Source organism: Sinocyclocheilus anshuiensis, unplaced genomic scaffold, assembly GCF_001515605.1.
Source record: "Sinocyclocheilus anshuiensis isolate Anshui unplaced genomic scaffold, SAMN03320099.WGS_v1.1 scaffold419, whole genome shotgun sequence".
Taxonomy (NCBI): domain Eukaryota; kingdom Metazoa; phylum Chordata; class Actinopteri; order Cypriniformes; family Cyprinidae; genus Sinocyclocheilus; species Sinocyclocheilus anshuiensis.
In genome coordinates, this window is record NW_015548228.1 from 389005 (window position 1) to 404986 (window position 15982).

A 15982-nucleotide genomic window follows, 5' to 3' on the forward strand; every position below is an offset into this window, starting at 1 on the left:
TTCTGTTTTTCGCATCTGTAGCAAGCATTTTGAGAGGTGTTTTTACAAAGGTGTGCAAGGTTTCTGTGCGTGACGAATTATAATTAAATCGCATATGAACATTTTGGATTCAGTGTGCAAGGAACTTAACGCGGCAGCCGACCAATACGTGACTTATCGGACATTCCGAGACCCAACAAACACCGAATCAACATGTTTAATCGGCGAAAACAAGCGCTGACCAATGTCAAAACACATGATCAGACAAAACCTGATGAATGTGTCTGTTGCCGTTTGTCGGTGCACTGTGAATTGGCTTTAACAGCGCAATTTAATTTGGCTATGTTCAAGCAGTCAGTATTTTGGAGTGATAACTGCTAGGCATGACTCTTTAAAAAGATGGGAGCGGATTAGATGATGTCTTTACAGACATCACCGAATTCTATTGCTTCATGAACTCTTGCATAACGCCTGTAACCACAGCAACAAATAATGATAACAAATAAACACGTATTGCATTTCAATCACATATACTACTGTTCAAAAGTATGGGGTGAAAAACCCGAATACTGTTAAATATTTTGTGAAATTTATATATAATTTATATCTTAATGACCCTAAACTTTTAAGCATAGTGTACTTTATGTCAATATTAGGGCCTTTCGCACCGCTTTAGTTCCAGAACTAAATGTACAGTACTAAAGTACTGGGACGATTTTGCGCGAGCTATTTCCCAGTACCATTTAAAGGGTTGCATTCGCACCGAGAGTGTGTACTAAGAAGTGACGTAAGCCGGTCGACAGCGACGTCATTTGTGCGCGGCATTCAACAACAGAAACGTAGAACAACATTAACAACAGGAGGATGGAGGACGCTGTGATCGGAGCTGTGTGTTTGTTTTGTCTCGCAGGTTTCACAATAATGGACATGGAAAGTCGACGTACACGTAAAGCGATTGAAAGAACGGAAAGGAGGACTAAGAATCTCCACCGACAACTGGCAGTGCTACATTTGCTAAAAGTGCCTGCACTTCAGCGTCTGTCCATCTATCGCTGTTCTCCATACTTGCGAAATAAGCTGACACAATGTTTACAGTATGTTTACACGGCGTTTTAAATCATGGCGGGTGAGGGCGTTTTCATACGCGTTTGGCCAATCAATGTCTACTTACGTCACGATTAGTACCAGTTGTGCTGGTTAGACCCTGCTCCGGAGTAGGAGCTAATTTGGTTCTCGAAAAAGGCAGTCCGGTACTAAAATCGCACCCAATTCCGGTGGTGCGAAAACGCCAAAAAGTGGGTAGTTCCACAATTAGTTCTGGTACTATGAAAAGGTTCCTGCGGTGCGAAAGGCCCTATTGTGACAATTGGTTCAAATGGTTCTATTCATATAAAATATCAATATGCTCTCTTATTTCGCTAGTGATTCATGAATATTTATGACTGTCCATATTTAAGACTGGTTACAGAATGTCACTTTTTTTTAAATTAACTGTGATTAATGAATCATATTTAACACTCCAAACAGGACTGACAACCATATTATTCTGCTGTGTGAACATAGCCATTGTTCCCCTATTCCCATGAGTCAGTTTTCAGTCTCGGGTGATCCAATCACAAGCAGACAGCACTAAAGACGTGTAAACAGGGAAAGATCCAAAACACTTTGTGATCCGATCACTCCAAGCACATTACAAGGTGGTCGCAAACATGTGACCAACATTGCATATGTGAACAAAATGAATCCATCTTAATGTATCGCAAACTCAAAGGACCGCCTATTTACCTGTGAGTCAGCCACAGAACTAAAATACAATTTTACAATGTTGCCACTTGCCAGTTATGTACGACTTCAAAGTGAAACAAAAGTGCATTTTTATAAACAGTGTTTTGGCTCAACCAAGACAGATCTTAATACCAGGTGTAAACAGTCAATTCAGTTCTCAGAATCACTATTTTAAGATTCATGATGTCATGCCATAAGCGTCATCATGAATTTTAGCTTTGTGCCCTTAAGTCAATAAGAAGTCATTAACAGCCTGGGCCAACTTCTCTGAAGTATACGGTTCTTACTAGTAATGCACCAAAATGTTTTGTTTTACCGAAACACTGACACTGAAATAGTTTCAGTTTAGCTGAAAATTGAAAATAATGCTTATTTAATAATCAATTAATCAATCAATCAAGTTTAATAATTAACTTTTTTCATATAAAAACTGAGTTACATATATACATTTAAATTGCACATTCGGCAGATTTTATATGATATGATTTATATGATACGGCAACTTTCCAATGATATAATTGTGTTTCTATTCCAATTCGGTGTTCAAATACAAACATTTAAATGGTGGCTGTAATAACTTTTTTTATTTCAGATTTATTACAAAATATATTAATTAATGATAACAGGTTAAGATAAAATTAATATGCAATATACTGCATATTATTAGCATAATGCGTCTCTCTAGAGTGATTTTTTTTGTGTTCTAGCTAACTAATGAGCTATGGACATGAAATGGCTTTCCTGAGGTAAATAAAAGCGGTTTTATTAATGTCTTTTCAAAGTTGATTGATTAATGAAAATGAAACAAATTAATGTTTTCGACCCTCCAAAAGACTGAAACAGAAAAAACACTTTTGGCCAAATATTTTTGGTGCATCACTAGTTCTTAAAGGGTGGTAACTGTTTGTGCATGCATGCTTTGAGTCCTAAATATTTTAGGTGGTCCTCTGAGCTCCCCCATGGCCTGCCACAGCAGAGGGCATATGGCATGAGAGGGGGGAACAAGGTTTATAACACCAAACACAAAGGGGGAAAAAAAAAAACAATGCATACTGCATTTTTTTTGTTTCCACTCAGGAACACAAATGGCGGGTTATTTCAAGATCGGAGGAGGGGCGACAGCTAATTATGTCTTGCACCTTCAGATGCACAATAAAAATCTGAGGTGATTAATTACTAGGTGGGGATACATTTTTCATGATCCTCCGTCAAAGGCAAGGCAGTGCAGGGGGCCCACGAGGACTCTAGAGCCAATCATGTGACGGCTGCTCTCAAAAGGGCGGGGGTGAATCCATCTCTGATGTTACAGAGGGAACAAAACAGCTGCAGAGGTGAGCCGTTCAGCAAATCGGAGACTACCAGTAAACAATTAATTCAGGGCAGAAACAATAATAAAGGAATTGAATGGAGGTTTTCTGCAAACTGAGGCCATAAGCAGCAGTTTTACACTTAAAACAACTAAAAGCAAAAAGGCTTGTAAATGTAAAGCTGCATTGATTAAGTTGGAGCAGGAGCACAATCCGGGTGATCACACTGCATGCCAAGAGAGAGCCAAAACCAAGCACTGGGGGTTAAAAGAGTGAGACAGAAAGAGGCATCCACACCCAAGCAACTAGAGGTTATGGATACATCACAAAGTAAAGTGTAGAAACACACTCACAAGCAGAGGGCGCTGCACCACACACAATCAAGAGCGCTCTGCTGCACGGCATTTGTGCTTCCTTTCTGCTTCAGCGACTGATTTTGAATTAGCTCTCCAACACTAGATCAAACTTATCAATTATTGGGTTCTATAAATACATGTAAGAGTACATGGTGATTGTGTGTAGGCTGCTATGGTGGGCATACGTGCATATGGGAGCACTACTTTTTTTTTGTGCACTAAATGAAAGCAGAGTGCATCTTGTGTTTACAACTCTTGATCTGATCAAACCTAAGCACTGGGATATGGAGATATGTCGGCCAGAAATTCACATGACTAAAAGGAATGATAATAGTGCAAATTGCATCCTCAAACCAATCAAGGGTTGAAATTATGCTTTAAACTGTTTTTATAGCAGGGAAATATTTCTGGAGACTGAAGCTTTAGCACATTTTTTAGTAAAAATAAGCAAAAGCCCAACCGTCTAGATTCAGCTTAGAGGATAACAGTACTGTCCATCTGCGAGTAACGCATCACATCATCTGGTGTTATGAATTACTTTCTGTGCAAAGATTAAAAATACCATCTGAGTCATTAGAGTGGAGTGTGAGGTCATAAACTGCTAACCGGGATGAAGCCGGAATAAAGTATGCAAGTATCCCAGGCTATGAATACTGGTGGATTTGGTGTAGCCTTGGATCCATAAATATTTTACCATTAATTTTCTCCATAGACATTTAAAAAAGTCTTCAATTAGGAGCCACAATACAAACCAATCAGCCAGCTTTGAGATGAATCTGAAGGAAGGGTGTACAATACACATATTCGTACAAAAAAAAATTCCGATACGAGTCTTCTGGCTCAGCATGCATGTGTACCAAACGAATGCAGTGCTGTTTTTACCGCTGCACGTGTGGAACTTCTGTGTGTGTGGAACATAATTCGAAACCGAGTTTCCCCCCTAGGATAGGAAAGTACCAGTTATATCAATATATTTTGACACTGTGAACACATCTGAAAAATAACGCAGAATAACACAGTGATCTGCTGTGAGCTTATGCAAGTTGTCCTAAACATAAAACATGCTTTATATTAACTGCTTCAAACTAACTCAACATGTGACTTCAAAACCAAGTTATGTACCGAACTGTCATTTTTGTGTACCTTGACACCCCTAATCTTCATTACAAACTCTGATTTGAAGCCTAAGTGCTTATATGAATATTTTTAAACTGAGTTTGGTACAACAGCGTGTGCTTGAAGCGATATTTCACCCAAAAATGAAAATTCTGTCATTAATTACTCACCCTCATGTCGTTCCAAACCCCCAAGACCTTTGTTCTTCGGAACACAAATTAAGATATTTTTGATGAAATCTGAGAGCTTTATGACCCTGCATAGACAGCAACACAACTGACATGTTCAAGGCCCAGAAAGGTAGCAAGGACATCGTTAAAATAGTCCATGTGACAGTGGTTCAACCTTAATTTTATGAAGCTACAAGAATACATTTTGTGCACAAAGTAAACAAAAATAACGACTTTATTTAACAATCTCTTTCGTGTCAGTCGAAGCGTGTTCATAAGAGTACGTGGTAGTTACATTGCGGTCTATGCAGGGTCAGAAAGCTCTCAGATTTCATCAAAAATATCTTAATTTGTGTTCCGAAGATGAATGAAGGTCTTATGGGTTTGGAACGACATGAGGGTGAGTAATTAATGACAGAGTTTTCATTTTTTGGTGAACTAACCCTTTAATATTAGTTATGAGTAAACAAACTACAATCTCAGGAAAGACTACCAAAAAATTTAAATAAAAAATGACGGTACAATATAACACCACTGAGTGAGGTACAAAAAAAAATATTTGAAGTTGAAAGCAAAATATTTAGAAGCCATTTTGACTGAAAGGAAGTCAATGAAGACGATGCCTCACTTTCACTGAAGAAACTGCTTTTGTACAGAAACTAGCTTGTAACATCAGACAGACTGCTGGGTGCTAATCTTCAACAATATTTGCATAACATTCTTTTAGTAATATATTCACAAGAGAATCTCAGAGCTGATGGTAGATTTGTGTTTCTCTATGGAGAAATTGAATGGGGTTTTTACATCTGGAGCCCGACTGTGGCGCTCTGTTTGAATAACACCATATTGCTTTTCAATTGAACACTTCAAGAGCCTTTGCTAAACATCTGAGTTACAGTTAGGAATGAAGTAGTGAAGTCTCTCATCATTCTGTGTGGTGAGTGATGTGCTGCGTAACAGCCGTACAGCAGTGATGTGGGACAGGGAGTCTATTACTCAATGAAGGGAAGTGGAGGTAGTCCAGGTATTAAAAAAATTAAAAAAAAGACACCCAACTGTCACTCACCCAATGCTGTCTCTCATACCAGAACATGGCGAGCATCTACTTGCCGTGGTGATCATAGGGAATGCTATTCTGAAGTGGGTGGGTGGGTGGTTGGAGGGGGAAACATATTCATTTGTGGTGAAATTCTTTTTTAAAAAAACAACAACAATGTGTAAACACCTAAAAAATGTGGATCTGAACAGAAGCGTTAAAAGCAAATATTCAAATCACCAGAGACTCTCTAGACAGAATTATGACTCTGGGCAACATTTCAAGAATGTGTGACAAGGTCTGAAAAGAACTCTACGCAAATAAGATCCAAAATATGTGGCAGTGGTCACACAATACAGGGCTCAACAATAAGGATGGCCCAGGGCCAACGCTTGCGTTTCAACTATCCTTACGTTTATAAGTTATGTAAGGCAAATATCACATTTTAGTGACTTTTGAACAATGTTGTTTGCAAATGAAAATCATGTAAATATGTCAGCAGTGTAACTTAGCTGGCTGACAGCAATATAGAGAGAGTGATTTCTGCTAGTCTTGAAAGAGCCATTTAAATAGGCTTTAAAAAACAAACTGTTTTGCACCACATTCCATCATTTTCCAGCAAAAATGCTTTTTAGGTTTGTTTTATGCTTTTTTGTCAGTAAAAATGTGTTACATATATAACTGAAAAATTCCCACAAAAAAGCATTTAAAAAAAAAAACATCATAATTGGGTATACCTAATAAATGCATTGTTTCATCTGCGAACAAGAAATTGTATAATATTCTCTCCTTTGCTGCCAGAAAAAATATTTTACTTAACTGGATTAGTGATAAATCACCATCACTTAAAGGTTGGCATAAGAAAATGTTTTAGCTGATTCCCCTGGAGCGTCTTACCTATGCATTACATCAAAAAACAGGCCAGTTTTATAAAGTCTGGACTCCATATCTGGACTATATGGAACCTCATCTTCGCCCTATTATACTACAAGGAATATTGTAATTGTGTAACTGTCTGGACACTTAACTTTTCTGCCCTACTCATTTTTTTCCTCTTTCCCTAATCTGTTATATATGGGGTAGTCCTGTTTTATTTAAAACTATTAAAAAAATATTTTAATATAATATAATATATTTTAATATAATAACTATTTGTTTAAAAATATTTTTTTTGGGGGGGGGAGACGATGTCTTGTTATTTTTGTATTACAGTGAAAATTCAATAAAAATAATTATATATAAAAAAAAAGCTTCAATTAAAGAGTGCTAACCCCTAATTGAAAAAACATAATTGGATTAAGAGGGGAAAAAATCTTATTGTTGAGTCCAACAAGATCAATAATAATTATAATATTCTTTTTTTGTACATTTATTCACATACTGTCAATTTCACTATTGCACACATTTAAAGATCAGCTATACAGCAAGTGTAGCCCAAAAACACCTCTCAGAGCAGAGTGCTTTTATAATGGCATGCTAAAAGCCCTGTAGACCATGACATCGGCTCCATATCATGCCAGGCCACAGCAGACACAAGCTCCGTCTGAGCACTGTTTCAAGGCTATCACTCTCTATCATCATTTCCTTTGTCTCTCTGCTGGAAAACAACAGTGGAGGAGTTCGTTTATAAAGGTTTACTAACCAAAGTGATCTATTTTGTGGTCAGACTTGACTGGAAATAAAGAAGGGGTCATTTAAGAGCAGTGGAGCTGGGGCCAGAGACTAACAATGCTGCCAAACACACAGGCAACAGTGGGCAAAAATGCAGAGTATTTAATCTCATAACGTTGGTACCTGTGATGTGGACATGCGTGAAGTGTCCTGTCGACCAGTTAGATCAGAGGAGGAAATGTTGACAGGGGCTCCACGGTGCAATCTCATACTGACCTTCCTCTCTCGCTCCATTCCTGGCAAAAAGACAAAGGAAGGAAGACACGTGTCATCTAAAGCATGGAAAATGGAAAAAAACGGACACTGACACCACACATTGGGTCATGTCCACCTAAACAAAAATCCTTCTGTTTTCCAACGTCTGAACCACAAAGTAATTACACCAAACTGGAAAAACTGCACAAAAAAAAGAAGTTTACTGGGACTCCGGTAGAGGTGACATGGTGGGTTTATGAGTCTTTGCGCTCAACTCCTTGAGGCTCTGCTAATTGAGGCCATACACTTCAACACCAGTGCAGGGTCACTGTTAAAGTGTCTTTCTTGTACAAATATCTGCGTGAACCTCCGCCCTTCAATAAAGCAAACGCTAGTAAATTTATGTCATGTCTAGCAAACATCCTGCTGAGCGTAGTAGCTTGCAACCCTTTAACTACTTCCTGTCAGCTAAGACAACAACAAATGGCAGGAAAGAAAGTAGCTGATGAATACAAATCTGTCTTGATCTGAAGCAGTGGAGAGAAAGAAAACCCTTGTATATCTTGCAAATCAAAATAATCCTTATGCACAAACAAAAAGATCTTCAGATGTTTACTTGAGTTAAAAAACAAGCACCGACAGGCAGCAGTGGACATCTTACCTGTGTGTGAGGTTGGCGTGAGGGGTGTGGGAGGTGCTACTTCTTGCGTTCCTCTGGGTCTACCTGAGCTGGAGGGCATTATGCCACGGGCCGCAGGATTCCGCCCATGTCGCAATCTTTCCTCTCGATCCCTCCGCTCTCTCTCAGGATCTTCTGCTGCTCTGTTCACACCCTGAACAGCACAACACATTAGAAATGAAGCATTAAGTCTTTAATAGACCACAATAACAACCAACAACAATTTAAGAAATACAGCATCCATGCAAAGACAACCCATATGTCACTCACAAATTTGAGCATATTCCAGTCAAACACATAGTCGTATGAAAAGCCTTGTCTGTGGAAAAGGTTCCTGAAGAGCTGTCTCAGGTAAGAGTAGTCGGGCTTGTCGTCAAAGCGAAGGGAGCGGCAAAAGTTGAGGTATGTGGCAAACTCAGCTGGAAACAAACAAAAGGCACATGCAATGAAATTAAGTTTTGTGGCTTTTAGTCACTTTGGTTGCATTTGAAGTCATCAACACAACTGTTCAAAAGTTTAGGGTTGGTAAGATTTGTTGATGGTTTTAAAAGAAGTCTCATATGCTCACTAAGGCTGCATTTATTTGATCAAAAACACAGTTAAAAAAAGTAATATTGAAATATTATTATAATTGTTAAAAGTTACAAAAAAAAAGTAAAAAAAAAACAGCATTTATTTGTAAAAAAATAAAAATAATATTATAAATGTCCTTGTTGCCACATCTGATCAATGCAATGTGTCCTTGCTGATGAAAAAAGTTAATTTCTTTAAAAAAAAAATAAAATTGATAACTGATATATTTGATTGATTGGTCCAATCAAATGCTCTCTTCTACCACCTGCCTCCAACTAGCAAGCAGCTTATGGTCCATGGCTGTGATATAATGTAGCTTAAGCCTATTGGCTTCTTAAAAATGCCTTATATTTATAAGCAGAAGCTTACATGGGTATCCTTTGCACATGACTTCAATAGGAGTGGACATCTTCTTCTCGCTGATTCGCTCATACTTCTGTCTCTTTGTGGCAGCCTTCAGACCCTGCCATGGCAGAGAGCCCAGGTTGAAGTACATGAGCACATAGCCAAGAGACTCCAAGTCATCTCGTCTGGATTGCTCTGTGAAAGAAAACACCGACGATAAACACTGTATGTCATTTCGATGGCCAGACTATAAGAGGTGAAGTGGCTTAATCGTAAATGTTAGGGTGATGACAGGTCAGGTCTGAAAGTACTAGAGGTTTCAATATGATAATATAATAAGTTTATTAAAAAGACGTGTCAGGGTACCTATGCCCAAGTGGGTGTTGATGGAAGCGTAGCGAGCAGTGCCAGTCAAGTTTTTGTTCTCGCGATAAGGGATGTGCTGGTGGGTGCGAGCATCTCTGTACTTCTTGGCCAGGCCAAAGTCAATGATGTAAACAAGGTTGCCCTTTTTCCCCAGGCCCATAAGGAAGTTGTCGGGCTTGACGTCTCTGTGGATGAAGTTCTTGGAGTGTATGTACTCGATACGGCTGATCTGAGGACAGAACAGAGGACAGGTTCAGCAGGTCGAATGACTGAATGAGAGACTCCATGCAAACCTAACACACCAATTCAAATAAAGCAATGAGGGCATGACAACCGCTGAACAAGCAGTCCTTTCACATTATGCCTCCTTTCACAGTGCCTCTTGGCACGTAATACTCAGTCAAACACGAGTGAAAAAGGACACTGGTTGTCTAAGTAAAACAGCTGAAAGGATGACAGTAAAGCTTGTCATGTCACCAGAACACCACATTATCCCATTTTGGGTGTCCTATAACAAGAGATGGGTAGGGTGGAGAGGACAAAGGTTACAGTGATCACGTCTACAAGCCTTACCATCTGGTCAGCCAGCAGAAGAACAGTCTTTAGGCTGAACTTGCGAGAACAGAAGTTGAAGAGATCCTCCAAACTGGGTCCCAGCAGCTCCATCACCATCACATTGTAATCTCCCTCTGCTCCACACCATTTGATTGTTGGGATACCGACTGTAAAAGAAACAATTACCCTTAGTACAGATGACTTTTTTTTCTTGTAAAAGGGAATTCGGTTTATGAAGGAAATGCTTGCCAACCAAAAGGATCTTGAAAGTTTAAATTACAGAATAGAGGGGAAAGTTTGACTAATACATATTTGTATCTTTGAAGGACTGACTGACAGAAACTGAAGGTGACCTACAATATAATAGGTGGGGGGTTGGGAGCCTGTTTGTTTCAGTAAGGCAGTGATGTGATAAAACCCAAGCAGAGCTTCAGCTTAAGTAAACCAGCGGTCGTGGTTGGTCACCCTCAGAACGGGCTCCAACTCATCAGCCATAAAGCATAAACCATCTCTAGGATGACCTTGAAGTGATGCACGAAAAGATATAGGCTGTCAGGGAAAGACAGCTGATACCCAATTAGATCACTTCAAGGGCTTTTTCCTGCACATGAGATGGTAAGAATACAAATTTTTTATTTAAACTTACAAATATATTGCAATAAATTACAGCAAAACCTGTTAATCGGTTAAAGTTACCATACACAATATAAAAATGAAAATGTTTAACATGCCATAATTTTACTGTAAAATACTTTGTTTTTGCAGGTAAATACTATGAATTACTGTAATAATTTATGGTGAAAAAAAGGACAATCTCAAAAGTTATTTAAAAAGTTTTGGTTCTCCTTATTTTCGAGTAACGTATATTAGCATGTTTACATTTTCTGTTAATGTTTATTGCATTTTTTTAATGTGTGGTGTGTTACCCGTTTGATCTTTGTGTGTTTGAATATTCAGTTCTGGCCATGTTTTATAGACAGGCCACTTATGATTAACTGATTAATCATGTGGCTTTCTATTTCCACACACATCATGGTGGTTATCAGTACCCTCTATGCCACATAGCAGATTTCAGTAATTTAAAAATCTTGAAATTAAATTTTTTTTTACAGTAAATTCCTGGCATCCACAGCTGCCTTTTTCCCCCACTGTGAATGTATTGTCATACATTTTACAGTATAAAGACTGTTTTCAAACAGGTTTCTTTAACGCCACTCTTTTAGTCAAGACTAAGCTTTTTTACGAATTTTCCAGGATTATCAAGGAGAGGAAGAGACAGAGGGTTCAGCAGAGTTCTGGTAGGTCAGAGATCTCTCGGCAGCTGCTGTCGTGTCTACGGCCGTGCGCACCCTGAGCCTGGCCGATGCCTTCAACAACACAGAGCTTTTGCTGTTCAGCACTTTCCAGAAAACATCCTCCAGGTCAGCTATTCCTGCGCAAACTCAGGAGGTTAAATATATCTCCTGGTCTGAGCCGTCCAGCACGCCTTTCCATTCTCACATCAGGACAGCTCTGACATGGTCTATATTAATAAGAATTAAAATAGAAAAATGCCAAGCCTTGTGCTTCTCTATGTATGGACTGGAAAAAGACTGCAACTGTGCTGCTAAAACATACAGAAAGAAATAGCATGAAAGGTTCCCTTTCTACCTACAACATGCATGCACACGCATGCACGCATACATGCAGGTACCCGCACCTTTCTCAATATAAAGTTATCAGTGTGTATGCTTGTTCATGCTGTGCTAAATAAGGCTGCGAGTGGTGCAAGAGACCCAGTTAGGAGATGGAATGCACAGGGAAGGCCCCTCCCACCTCACACCCACTCCCCTCCGCACGCACCATCTGGCCCGGGGTCCATGTGATCATATAGAGCACAAGCGCTGAGAGGGAGGCTCACTCACAATGTCGGTCTGTCGTGGCACAGATGCCATCGCAACGTTTGGCCGCCGCGGAGCGAATGTCATGCTTGCTCAGTCATGCTGGGAAGAGAGAGGACAGACTAGAGCGTGTCTGAAAGCGAATGCCATAGACGACACACTTTTGCTGCTGGCACCATAAAATACACCCGACAGGATTGTCATACATCTATCTAGTATAAAAGCAATCGGGGCCAAACCCCGCCGGGGCCGGTAGGGGGGACGCATCCTTAATGCACCTCATGTATATTCATAAACCATCACCATACATTACAACAGAACCAAAATTTCAACAAAAGCCTGATTTTGTGACCGATAACAATGCTGAGGATACAAATTGCCTACTTCCTTCACCTCCACGCAAGGCCAATGAGAAGACGATTCATGGTGGTGGTGACAGAACGCTATGAGTAGTTTGAGATCTGATAATGCCACTCTCATTGGAGAAGGATGTGTTGACTCACTGACTGATGAAGCGAGGGGAACTGATCACGATTGGTTTGCTGCCTACTGTTGCTACAGTATTCTGTAACACCATCTAAGAAATGGAGATCCTGTGAACTACACCTTACCTCCAGAGAACCCTCTTACTCAAACAAATTACTCAGGAGCTCATCAAAAGTACAACATTAAGCCAACATAAAATGGTCATAATTTATAGAGACTTTCAGAGGCTAATATTACTAACCAGGGATCAACAGGAAGGACATCCAGTAGTTCCTGCTTTAAATTTCCACTGGCCCCAGCACAAAATGACCCATATTTATCCACACTATAACGTTCAAAAGTTTTGAGTTAGTAAGATTTTTGTAATGTATAAAAGTAGGGCTGCACGATAAATCGCATGCGATATTTAATGCGCATCTTGTCAGAAAGCCGGTTCTGTAATCAGCGGTAAATCTCCATCACCTGCGTGCTTTCACATTGAGCAGCATTAACAACACAGAGCCGTTGTTCACTGACGAGCAGCGCAAAAACATCGCGCGAATATGAACGCGGTTTTGCGCAACTCGTCAGTGAACAACGGCTCTGTGTAGTTAATGCTGCTCAATGTGAAGGCACGCAGGTGATGGAGATTTACCGCTGATTACAGAACCGGCTTTCTGACAAGATGCGCGTTAAATATTGCATGCGATTTATCGTGCAGCCCTATATAAAAGACATTAATACTTTCATTCAGCAATTTTTTTTTCATATAAATGCAGTTGTTTTGAACTTTCTATTCTGAAAAAAAACAGTACCACGGTTTCCACAAATTATTAACCAGCACAACTGTGTTCAAGGCTTATAATAATAAGAAAAAATGAGCACCAAATCGGCATATTATAATGATTCCTGAAGGATGTGTGACACTGAAGACTGGAGTAATGGCTGCTGAAAATTCAACTTTGCTGGCAGAGAAATAACTTACATTTTAAAATATAGAAATTAAAAATAGAAGTTATTTTAAATTCTAATAATATTTTACAATATTACAGTTTTAACTGTATTTTTGGTCAAATAAATGCAGCCTAGGTGAGCATAAAAAGCTTCTTTCAAATATATTAAACAAACTACCAACCCCAAACCTTTGAATGGCCGTATGTATTTTATATTTCTATAATGTTAAGCTCTGCTTTTAACATTTCACAATATGATTAAAATGGTACGATATCAAACAGCCTTTCAATACCAAGAAATATTCAGTTTAAATATTACCAAAAAAGAAAAAAGAAAGAAAGAAAGAAAACTAATAAGGCAAATATCAACTTAACACCTAACTGTTCATATTAAATACAGGCTCTTATGTATGTGGCAGCAGTGTGAGGTGTGTACATGTGACTCATAGTTCTGTGTTAATGGAGAAGCCGGATGGAGACCACGAGGAGCTATTGACTGAGTGTGGAAACACGTACCGCCTCCTTGCATCATCTTGTAGATCTTGCTCTCGATGTGCAGCTGTGGGTGCTTCGTTTTCACACATTCTAGCTTGATGGCTACTTCTTCCCCCACGGAGATGTCTGTACCTGGAAAATCAGAAAAGGGGGGAGATAGAAGTTAGTAAAACTATATATAACCAAAGAGAAAAGCGAAAAATGGATAGTGGATGGAGAAACAACCAAATTACTTGATATGTCTTGTTAAATCAAATAAACGCGAAGTTTACTCAGTTAACGCACTTTATTCCTTTCATCACTTCGCTCACATATGCAACACGGTTCAACACTGTTCCTCTACAACAACGCCCCCTTTTTACCCCCGCACTCACCTTTGAACCAGCGCATACGCTAACCTCATTTTTAACCTGGAAGAACCTTCTTCCATGTGAACAAAGTAGGGAGGAAATAACATGTTAACAATCTCCCTATACTTTAAACAAAGAAAATATAAATAAAAAAACATACAAAACAAAGATTACAGTTACCAAAAAAAAATTGTTGTATATCCGATTGAAAGTATACAGTTTTTTTCAAATGAACCTCTTTCCTCTCTTTTTTTTTTTTTTTTTTATTAACAAGTGTCCCCAGTCCTTAACTAAGTGCTTTCAATAGCACCATAGTCCTTCACTGAGTACTTTCAATAACATCAGGGCCGACGCTCCTTTTTTTGTAAGACAGTCAGCGAGTTGAGTTTTTGTGTCCGACCAGAGTACCTTCTTGATTCTTTTACTTGATTCTTGTATGAGCTCCTTTATGCTGCTTATTTCTAGTCGAAGACGTTTCTCAAGAGACCTGTTTTGTTGACGTAAGGGCATCTAACAGAGAGTGGTTGTCTGTCACACAGATCAACAGAGGAGTATTCAGTTCAGCATTTCCAGTAGTAAGTTCAGAAAAGAGAGTAGTCAGAAAAATGGCATTATCTATTCCATCTGACAGGGCCAGAGTTTCCCCTGCCAGAGTACTCCTCACCACACGTCTAATTTTCTTAGATTGCCAACTGAGAGGAGAAAACTTCCCTCCTTCTCCCATGAGACCAATCAATGCCCCCACCTTGTGCCCCCATCAGGGAGATTTCCAAGGGAAGCATCACTGAAAACAACAAAGTTTAGAGCATCACTGTTTCCCAAATGTTGAAACCGGAGTCAACTTTTCAGATTTAAGCTTTCTAATGACCTTATTTGTCTCGTGAATAGACTGGACTGTAGCATACTTTATATTTGATGCTAAACTGCATACATCAAACATAATGTCTGGTCTGGTTTGTTTTGCAACCCACAGTATTTGTCCTATTTTTGACCTAAGCTGCTCTTTTTCAGTCTCATTAAGAGAGGCATCCCTCTGCACTGCACGTGCTACTTGCAGTCGAATAGGCTGTAGGTTTTCAATGTAACTATGCTGATGTACATGAACTACACCATTAATAGTAACAAAGTCCATTCCCACATAGCAGAAATTTTCATGTTCCTCACGTCCAACATGTAATACAGACTTTAGTGTAGGTATCACATCTGTTGAGAAGTTTTGTGAGCCTGCCCAAAGAAAATCATCAACATGACATGCGAGTACTCCAGTAACCTTACACTGTTCATCCAACCAATAGAATACTGCTGGATCTACTTTAGACATTTTACCACCTGTACTCAGCATGATTTCTTTCACTTTGTTGTACCAATACAATGATGCATCTGCAAGGCCGTAAACACACTTGTTTAGTTTCCATAGAACATTTTCTTTTCCTGCTTCAGGAGGGGGCCGGACATAGATTTCTCTGGACAACTGCATGCCCTGCAAGAAAGCAGATTTGATGTCCATAGAATGGACTTGCCACTTATTTTGACAGATTACAGCTAATAACAGCCTAAGAGAGTCAGAAGCACAGGTTGGAGAATCTTTCTGCAGCTCGTGAATATTAAGCTCTTCAAAACCTCTGGCTACGAGTCGCGCTTTGGGCACAATACCATTCGGAGTTTCTTTGAGACTACAGACCCATCTGGTAGAGACACACTTTTGA

The 15982-nt window shown here is 39.3% G+C and overlaps 1 protein-coding gene across 2 annotated transcripts in view; it reads right to left on the reverse strand.

The window, feature by feature from the left end:
• Positions 1-15982, reverse strand: part of LOC107654491 (casein kinase I-like) — a 46438-nt gene that overhangs the window by 1908 nt on the left and 28548 nt on the right. Inside the window, exons 2-9 of one of the 2 annotated variants that reach the window (XM_016441571.1) lie at positions 13948-14058; positions 10152-10300; positions 9579-9807; positions 9237-9407; positions 8565-8713; positions 8277-8448; positions 7544-7656; positions 5780-5848 (exon numbers count right to left, since the gene is read on the reverse strand). In XM_016441571.1, coding sequence (XP_016297057.1) covers positions 5816-5848; positions 7544-7656; positions 8277-8448; positions 8565-8713; positions 9237-9407; positions 9579-9807; positions 10152-10300; positions 13948-14058 — 1127 coding nt within the window. In that variant the 3' untranslated portion in view covers positions 5780-5815. The remainder of the gene's footprint in view (positions 1-5779; positions 5849-7543; positions 7657-8276; positions 8449-8564; positions 8714-9236; positions 9408-9578; positions 9808-10151; positions 10301-13947; positions 14059-15982) is intronic. The other variant, XM_016441570.1, reaches the window with a different exon arrangement.